The following is a 10,351-nucleotide window of genomic DNA, read 5'->3' on the forward strand; positions in this document are numbered from 1 at the left end:
GTATAAATAACTTGTAACATCTTGTAAGACTTTCACTGCGTCATTTTTATTCCAGACGCACTTAGAGTTCTACACGCACTTACAATGCGCGTCCGGTCCCACAACCTGTCCGGACACACAACGCTTGTTTGGTCATACCCGTACTGCCGTAGACTAGACCATTCTATGAATTCAAATAAAGCCTAAAATATGTAAAATGACAAGACATTGCACTACAAGTACAAGTACAACACTCAACAGCCTAGTGACAGACACTGACATAATGACAGTGTGATGTATATTCAAAGCTTGACCAAATAAAATGTAAAGATCGGTCTGTATCTGGTCGTTCGTTGCGGATATGTTCCGCGGAGACTGTGCTGTGTCTAGCTTCGATAACATCACAAAAAAAAAAGACTCCTCCGATCAGACGGATCTCTCTGTCTACTTAGTACCTGTAAATTTAGTGTAACCGAGTGGTAAGCTGTATCTAAATTTACTATAAACATTGATAAATGAAATTAGGATTCAGGAATACGAACATACAACTCAATACAAGTGTAACGTTAGTCATCACACTCACACTCACAATCACACAGAGGAGTCACAGTCACACACATAACACAGCATGGTAAATTTACTTGTACCTTGTTGTACCTTGGTAGTAGTACTACTACTACCAAGGTACAACAAGGTACAAGTAAATTTACCATGCTTGTAGTAGTAGTTATCCCCGAAGACCCCCGCTAGGAAGGGTAACTCAGTGTAGTCTAGTGTACTACTGTGTAGTGAAGGGTAACTCAGTGTAGTGTAGACCTCTCTAGTAATAATTAATAAAGTGTAACGTTAGACAACTAAGCCTAAGCAGCGTATAATTTTTCATTTTTTATCATTTTAGACAATTCCTAGTTCTGCACTACAAAAAAAAAAGGGGGAAAAAATGATACTCACACTCATCGCTGCACTGACTTCGCCGTCAGCAGCAGCGTTCATGGTGAAACATACGATCGCCAAAAGAAGCAGCATGTACGTCTGTCGCTGAGAAGCCATCGCTCCTCGGAATACCTCTCTCGGATCGAGAGAGACAGTTCGATAGATATGGGCAAGAGCACACTTTCCAACTCACGTTAGTGTACAAGCCTATGTCTAGGACTTGTATGCCTTCAAATGATCAGGTAGTTTTTCAGGACATTAGCCTCACTATCAAAGACCACATATAAAACAGTCATCGACGACACCGGTTCGATTATTGCCTACCCTACTCTTCACACGTTGGCTGGCACGACGAAGAAATAACAGTGCAGTAATCGAAAAGAGACTGGCTAGTACAGTCGTCATGCATGAGAGCAGTCAGTCAAGCAAACCGAGTACGCGGAGTGTGTATGTGGTCGATGGTTACATACCACGTACGTGAACGCTGAGCTCTTAGTGGGCGGAGCCATTTTGTGCACGCGCGCGCACAAAAATTTGAATAATCGTTCGGTTATGTTTTCCTTATTTCATTCACATCAAGGCAGATGTCAATCAATATAATTACAGCCAATGAAATTCCTCAATATCACCTTTTGATGAATATTCATGAGATGAATATGTATTGCAAAGAAATATCATGAAATGCCACAAAAATAACATAAGTTAGCCAAATTCTATCCACTTGAACTTGACCTTACAAAAACAAAAATACTACTGTAAATTACGGAATATTTTGATACTTTTAATCTAATTTTAATAACTTTATGAAGTAATTTTTTCTCTCTTTGAAAAATTAGATGGCTATTGATATGGACATAACCTCGTCCTACATAATCAAACCTTGTGCGTTAGAGTTTTTCCCTTACTGTGAGGAGCAACCAAAGTAAGATATGAAAACTCGAATTTTGCGTAAAAATGTGAGCCAAATATGCTTGTGAGTTGAAATGAATGTTGTTTGAATGTTGTAGTATCGATTTTGTGTGTAATTTTGGTATTTAAGTGAAGTATAGGCCCTCAAACAATCACAAAAACTGTTGTTTTGTTTCATTCAACGCGGGTACGAAAATGACACCTGAAGAAACTGGTATCAGGCAGCCGCTGAACAAATTTTTTGAGCGGTCGCTGTCTGTCGCATCGCCTGGTCTGTCGGCCTGCGATTTTAGTCCCACCTCGCAATGTTCGTGCACGCGCACAAGCGCGTAATGGGCAAATGCACTCCTGCTTTCCTAGATACACCCTATACTTGTTTTATGATATCCCCAATATTCTCAATGATGTCGAAACGTGTCCATTCTCAAAACACCATGAAAATTTATTATCAAACGTGTGTGTGTGTGTGTGTGGGTGAGCGCTTGTGTGTGTGTCGTGTGGACGTGTGGGTTTTGCCAAGCCAAACTTATTGCATAATAACAATAACAAGTTACTACTATTCGATACTAAGTAATACTTTGGTGTAGGTTTTATGAGATGGAGCCCCTAATATTAATACAACGTAATACTATAGCTTGTACAAAAAAAAAAGAAAAAAAGATTGAATTGACATTTTCTCTCTTTCTCAGTTTCTGCTGGTCCACGTATCTCTCCCTCTCTCCCTCTCTCTCATCTCATCTCGTAGTCTTTTCAATACAATTACCACATTACATGACATCGTATGTCTTATTTATCTACGTCTTATTTGATAAATAAGTCATACGATGTCCATAAATTTGTCCCTCTCATCCATTCTCTTTCCACCTTCTTGGAAAACAAATCAGAAGCTAGAATCACAGATGAAACAACCAGAGCAGAAACCAACTTCCAGTCGGTCGATCACCAGAATCTTGTTATTGTGATCATGAATGATGAAAGAATGAAATGACTCATGACTGACACATTCTTAATTGTGATGATAAAACATAGACAATGCCTCATAACATCACACTCACAGTCACAGCATTACCGGACTTTTAATTTATCATGTGTACTACGTACTACTAATGATACGCATGACATGCTGTAATCATGGTGATCACATCCTCTCGGTTAACTGCAACCAGACTGAATACAAAGCTCAATCCCACAGACTCACAGTCTAACTGTGTGAAAGACGCCCGGTGGTTACTTCTCAGTAGACGGTTCTACTAGTGCACCGTGTAGTGTAACAGACATTCTCCGCATGCCTACTATACTAATATGATACATGTACAATATTTTTTTTCTTATCTACTTATTTCAGTCACTTATTTGTTTCCATGACCAGTGACCACATTAACACCACCATGCCTTCGGGGCCAAGAAATCCATGAATGCGTACAATTTATGAGCCTGATGGGCAGAGCCAACATAACACGGCCCATAACACTATATTGAGGCCTCAAACCCAGTAGCTTCTGCAAGCATGTAATGAAATTATGCTTCGTGGAACACATATAACAATCTAGACTAAAGGGGATGATTCCAATTATCTCATGGATGATGCGTGGTATTCAATTAGACATGTTTTCATCGATACATTCAACAATAAGGCTGTCTTATAGGCATACATTACATAGCATGCTAGTTTGTCGTTAGCACAACAATGTGTGTACATCAAAATGGGCAAAGGTTTTACCCTCACCTGCCACTATACTTGTGGATTGCAGCATTCAAATAGAACATATACCCTAAGGTCGAATACTTAATTACTGATCACAGTCGTTTCATTGCTAAAATGCTCAAAATCATTTTTTTGCAAGCATGAAGATCAGTGAAGTAAAAATTATGGTCTATAAGAACTTAATGTGCATGCAGTTATACATCTTTGTGAGTACATGTAGCTCCCAGTGGTTCATTTACAAATGTATGATGAATCCAAAAGTTCATCAAGTCATTCTAACTCTGTCTTTCTGTATATAATAAATTCACAGTACTGGAGAGTGGAAAGATAAGCACACAAAAAGATTGCATACCAGTATGGCATGTTTCCATTGCTTCATAAAGAGCTGTGTTATTGAAAGAGGAAACCTTTTTTTCGGTATACTTAATTGATTGCCAATATATATTGTTTAGTGTAAGCTGCAATAAAGACAGGCACAAATATAATCAAAGCTGCAAAAAGCCCTATGTTTGGGAAGTATATATATATATGAATGATTACTGCACAATCTGACCCCCCCCCCCCCAAAAAAAAAGAGGAAAATATGCCAGCTATCTTCAGGAATACAAAAACAAAACACACACTTAGACACACACTCAAAAAAAAGACACACACACAAAGAAAATGGTTAATACTCGGGACACCAATCACACCTTACATACAGTCCCTTGGAAAATGGGCTGAATGGAAAATCTATCCGTACATTTGGACTTGCTCAAAACTTCATTAGTCATTTTCCCATGTACACTGTCAGCATTCTGTGATCATTCTTCTCATTTACTTTGCATGTTTTGCATACATATGAGGGCTGCTCTGTATCCACTGAGCTTTCACAGCATGCTCAAGGATGGTCAGGTCATTGGTGAATCCACGCAGGTCCCGCATTATGGTGTTCAGCTGGACGTGGACGGATTCACCTCCCTGCTCTCCCATGACGCCTAGACCGGCATGCCATCTCCTGAGCCAGGGTACAACATGCATTTCCATGATATGCAGTTTGGGAGTGGTGCTTTCCCCATGGAAGTCGGTTCGGAAGCAGGTGAAGAAGCCTTTTATGTTGTCCTCTGTATGAAGAAAAAGAAAACATGAAAGAAATTCTTATAGAGTACAAGTGATATGAAAACTATTTGGGGGGCCAAAAAAAAAATGTCAAGTTTGCTGTTAGCTTTTATGAAACAGGGGACTTGAATTTCAGGTGTAAGACATGATAAATAATGTCAGAATGTTTAACATGAAAAATGTGCACTATTTATATACTGTATGTTTAAGATTGCACCAAATTATATTCACAAATATATAATACTTTTCTCACCTAATTCATCAATCTCATGATCAGGCAGGAAATACCCGGCATTCATGGCACTGTGGCACCTGCCATACAACTTCAAAATGGCATTGTACTTCACCGCAACAGCCTTGGATTCATCATGGAGTGCTGGACACAGGGACCTCACCGTCTCCTCTACCTGGCCAGTCAGGCGGTCGATATTGGTGGGCTTTGGAAACAGAACAATCAAGAAAATGGTATGAGAATACAGTACTAGGACACTAAGCATTCAAAGCTGCGTTCAAGCTCTTGCATAAAGAGTGGGAGAACACAGATGTATATTGCGATGTTAATCTACCTTCAAACATTTGTGGATGTGGTTGCCAACAAAGCTTTTCCCATGGTACGCCTGACGGTGGACACTCAGATCTTGTAATACCTTCTCCACACCACATACAACTGGTCCACTCTCAATCGGAAAGTTGGCCCTTGTCTTTGACAGAGCAGTTTCCTGAAAGCACAAAGAGAAAATACAGAATTTCATTCATTAAGTTTGTTGCAACATTGTGGAAAAGCTGATGTCTTGTGTTTCAAATAAGTATTTTTTTTTTTAAATAAGTGGGCGAAGTTTGCCTGCCATTGCCATGTCAAGGGCATGACATTCTCTCTCAAATGCAACATAGAGTTTGAGAAAGATGCCCAAGGACAGATGAAGACCGGGTGGGCACACCTATGGATTGAAGAATGCATATAGTGATAGTGATAATACACTACTCATAGGATCATGAGTATTGCAAAAGGGTTAACTGCATCTGCATTTATTTCCTCATGGAAGAAAATCACATGTTGCAAACAAGTGTACATCAATGAATTGTTAGGTGTTTGACATGTTGAATGAAAGATATGATTACATGTATTATAGTAATTTCTTGATTTCTTTCCCTTCGAAGTTATCCTTTGTTTCTTTGCATTATTTTTGCTTTAATACAGGTTTTGATCACATTGACAAGCTGCACATGGTAGTGACTGAGCAGAAGCAATTTGATCTGTCCACCCAGGATCAGTTGGTTCATGCAGTTGATTCACAAGATGTGTTGAAGGTAAAGCTTCATCCTGCCTGCTGATGCCTGCTGATGAAGGATGTAGCTCATCTAGCTTGTCTGGGTTTCAGTGTTCTATATCACACAAATGCATTAATTACCCCGGTATCAATAATAGATGCAATATGCAATTCCTTGTCAGAATTTGAAGGCCAAAGATAAATTCATGTACAGACATAATATCATAAATGATTTGGCTCTGATTGAGTAACATGAAGTTACCTGATCCAAAGGGATGTTGAACACAGGGGGGCGAATGACATTGTAGCACTCCTTGGCGACTGCTTTCTCACGGAACTTTTCTAGGGACTCCTTCATAGTTGCCAGAGTGCGCTCTTCATGGACCTTCTCAGGCACTGCCATGTCCTTCTTTGTTGTCTTGCAATATAAACAACAGTGGCGGCCTAGAACAAACATCACAAGAAGCAATGAGAAATGAGTGGTTAAATTTGCCCAGTAAACAGTTAAAAGCAATATCTTCATTACACTCATTCATACATACAGGGATGTATTAAGGTTGATTTAAGTAGACACATAATGAATGATAAAAAGCAAATATAATGTTGATCAAGTATTTTTCTTTTAATCAGTGTGATTAATTAATGTGGAAGCTCTTTGCCTTGTTTGAACTACAAGTAAAAAAAAGAAAAGAAAAAAATCTGTCTTCGAGAATTCACCTATCCCAAAGGCTAATTATTTGTCCATTAATTTGCACCTTGTCACACATACCATTTGGTCCAGTGAGCCCATAGATCTTTGTGAGAAACTCGTAGTCACCGAACATAAAGAGCCGGATCTGCTTGCCTCTACACGAGTAGAAATAGATAAATAAAGAATGGAGGGGAAAATCATGTTAAAATCATAAACAATGATATTGTACAGTTAACTGTATTATTTTACTGCTAGTAAGGTCACAGTTATAATCAAATTGTTGATGGATGATGCAATTACATTGTGACAACATTCTATGATTATCTATTGAAACTAAACATGCAAATTCATCTAATAGGCTGCTCAGGCAACACCATCATCTTGAATGTGTCTGCTCCCTTGTCCCCGCCAAGTTTTAGCCATACTTCGCTTGTGGGGATGGCACCATCATGCCAGGTGAGCTGGTTCAATCTGTTGGTTAGATAACATCAATACAGCTTAAGGATGACTAAATGTAATATAATTAATAAATGTCATTGTATTTTACAGTCAACAATGCCTACATTTTTAATGTCAAATCTATATGGACTGAAAAAAAAAATATTTGGACATAGAGAAAAATTGAAAATTATGATGGACTGAAATCAATAGAATATAAAGAGAAAAAGACTTCAACTTCAGTGATTATTCAACTTATGTGAAGTTGATGTAAGCAAGGTTGACTGTATTTTATTATCATATCGTCTAAATTGGATGTGAGGAAGTACATAGTGGCTAATGTGTGAAATTTTCTTCCAAACGATGTGGCCTCAGAATGTTTTGTGAATGTCTTGTAAAATTTATGAGCACTGAAAGAATGTGGTATTTGTCTTATTGCATAAGCCATTGAAAGTGCTTTTGTTTTTCATTGGAAGCCCCCCCCCCCCCCGGTATGGCCGTCATTGGTTACAGTGCTCTGAAGTCGGATTCATCTACATGAAGGATCTACAGCAGCAGAGGATAACCCAACCATGACCGACGATCTAGCCCTGTCCTACACCATAGTTCTGGAAAAGTAAAAGTAAAGTATTTTTTTTTTTTGGGGGGGGGGGTTATTTACTTCCATATTTATCATTTCTGTTGTTTTGTGGTTCTTTCTTCAAGATAGAGTACCTGGTAATCTATAAAGGAGTGCATTATTTTGTATGAAGACAATTGAATGTGGAAAATACCAAGTAATGTCATGAATCAATGAGAACTTACTCGTTGTATTCATCCAAGATAGAGAAGACTTTGTCTTTGATGCTCTTTACAGTGACGATTGGAGCTCTCCGGATTTCCTGGGCATGTCCCTCTTCAGTGTAGAAGTGCAATAGTTGCCAAGCACCCACGAGATTGTCTTGAATGATGTGTTTGTGAGCCTCTCTCACATCTTGCTCATTGGCAGTAGAAATCTTTCTCTCATAAAGCCATCTAAGCAAAAATAAAAAAGCATGATAATATGCAAATGGTTAACATACGAAAAACATTTTTTTCAATGACAATCAATATTTACACTTCCTCTATTCAGATATATCAGATATCATATCGCATGTTTATCTATTGAAGTGCAATCTAATAAACTGCAGCAATTAAGCCATACTCCTTGTACTAAAGTTACAATGATTAGAAATCACATGATCAGATTGATTGACATTCAGTATGTTTAGTTTGTGTGTTCAACATGATAATATATTAAAAAATCAAACAAACAAACAAAAAAATACACTCTGGTTGTCCCAAGAAAGTGGAAAATTGAGTAAGATGTCACCTTGGTCTTATATTTATATTTATGTCAGATATACAAGTATAAACTAAAGGTGTCCTTTCCTCCTTTTCTGTCATGAATTTCACTCACTTTTTCAGCTTTCGGAGCCTTGTCCAACTCAGGTTGAAGAAACTTTTCAGCTCCACGAGGTCGGTGGTAGGGATCTTCAGCAATGCTCCTCCACTTTGCAGCAAGTCTGTCACCTCTGCGTCGGAACGGAGATGTTTAAGTTCATCAAGCTGCTGACGAGTTGACGAACAGCACGACACCCTTTCTCTGAAGCCAGCGATCTGAAGGGAGCGCTTCCGTAGGGTTGATGTGGCACACTCTTCGCTTGGAGTTTTCGGGTTCAGAGTCTTGGTAGTGATAAAGGGCTGGTGTCATAACAGAGAGAGAGAAAAAAATGTATTTATGTGTGTATACATGTATATATATTTAAATATTGTTTAGGTTCAGCCTACATAAGCCTTAGGAGCAGGTGATTCAGGCAATAATGGCGTAATAATTTTGTATTTTCAAACTTACAGAAAGCAATGATTTAACATTGAAAAGAAGCATGCAGCTCTTCCCCCCCCCCCCTCCCCTCCAAAGGATAGTGTTTGTAGCGATAGGTTAAAGGAGGTTTCCCTTGGATTTCCTATGAAAATTCTATGAATGGCTGATCTCAAGCCAATTAAAAACCAAACTAAAGAAATGAAGAAAAGATGTTTCATATGCTATTTTGGGTTTCTTCTAACATTCCTTGATTTTATCCCATTTTATGTGTGTTTTTAAAAATCTTCTATGTCTAGGGAAATGTGAATAGCAGCATACAGTACCGTGGTATACAGTATATAGGGTCAACATAAAAGAGTTCTGTTTTGAGAACTGGACACAGCATTTTATGGAGGTTATTGTGTTCCCGTATTGTTGCATCTTGGTAATCATTGGGGATGAGAGGGACATACCGGTAACCTTTTTGAAAGTATGCCTTGATGTAAACTTCACCACTACAAGATCATACAGTTTGTAAATACTCCTAGTGTATTGAAATAGAAAATGTACGCACTAATGTACTACCGGCACTCATAATGTATCTAGGGTATTGTTATGAAGACCTGACTAGAGCCTAGACGTATGGAATAAAAGGAAGGTAGAAGAAACTATGTCTCTTGAAATTGTTGTTATATTTTGCATCTGTAGAATACAATGTCTCCACTATTTAGGACTTTATACCAAGTTGTGTATTATTTTCTTGCTTCAGATATATGCCTGTATAGATGTATATAGGCCCTATAATACATATATATATATATATATATATATATATGATATATATATATATATATATATATATATACATATAGGCCTATAATAATTTTTTTCATACGTAATAGCACCTATGGTGCAAGTATATTGCACAAGCTCCTTTTTGTCATAAGAATGTTTGTACATGTATGTATTACTGTATAGGAATAGAAATATGACCTTTACCCATGATTATATAGATACGCATGTATACACATTTTATTTGTTGGCCTACTGGATAAAAACACTGTATCAGAGGTTGTAAATATACTGTACCTTTCCAGGCCTCTTAAAGACGGCTGTCCTACCATCGGCTGACTCTGCAAATTTCCTTTTTAAGATATCGCTCCCGATTTTTTCCTCTTCGTCTGGGGTGAGGCAAGTGTGAGTCTTTTGTTTTGAGTAGGTGTGGTCAGTGAGTGATGCATGGGTACAGATGTGGGTGTTCATATTTGCATGGTGAGTTGTCATTTTGCATGTTGTGCATGTCACTGTTACGTTGTTGAGGATGGATGGTATGTATGTTGGTGCTGATGTGATTTGAGTGTAGTGGATCTTCAAATTGCATGTTGGGCACTGTGAATTTACTTTGGCAAACAAAGAACGAGCGCAGTCAACACAAAAGAGATGCTGACATGGCGTTTGTACAGGACTAGCGACAAAACAGTTACAAATGGTGCACACAAGGAATGAGT

The 10,351-nt window shown here is 38.2% G+C and overlaps 2 protein-coding genes across 2 annotated transcripts in view; both read right to left on the reverse strand.

Annotated features, from left to right (window-relative positions):
- LOC139723460 (NPC intracellular cholesterol transporter 1-like) overlaps nt 1–1,160 on the reverse strand; it is a 40,178-nt gene extending 39,018 nt beyond the window's left edge. Inside the window, exon 1 of the mRNA XM_071634706.1 lies at nt 931–1,160. Within this exon, the coding sequence (XP_071490807.1) occupies nt 931–1,029 (99 nt within the window). The 5' untranslated portion in view covers nt 1,030–1,160. The remainder of the gene's footprint in view (nt 1–930) is intronic.
- A 3,170-nt stretch (nt 1,161–4,330) lies between these two features.
- LOC139723444 (uncharacterized) lies at nt 4,331–10,127 on the reverse strand. The gene is made up of 10 exons (XM_071634688.1): nt 9,933–10,127; nt 8,460–8,743; nt 7,826–8,035; nt 6,956–7,054; nt 6,662–6,738; nt 6,155–6,336; nt 5,452–5,562; nt 5,191–5,343; nt 4,878–5,061; nt 4,331–4,629 (listed from the first exon to the last, which is right to left on the reverse strand). The coding sequence occupies exons 1-10, from the start codon at nt 10,125–10,127 to the stop codon at nt 4,343–4,345; spliced, it is 1,782 nt and encodes a 593-aa protein (XP_071490789.1). The 3' UTR covers nt 4,331–4,342.
- Nucleotides 10,128–10,351: the final 224 nt, after the last annotated feature.

This window comes from Diadema antillarum, unplaced genomic scaffold (assembly GCF_040938485.1).
Source record: "Diadema antillarum isolate AM-2024a unplaced genomic scaffold, OU_Dant_1.0 scf00000191, whole genome shotgun sequence".
NCBI lineage: Eukaryota > Metazoa > Echinodermata > Echinoidea > Diadematoida > Diadematidae > Diadema > Diadema antillarum.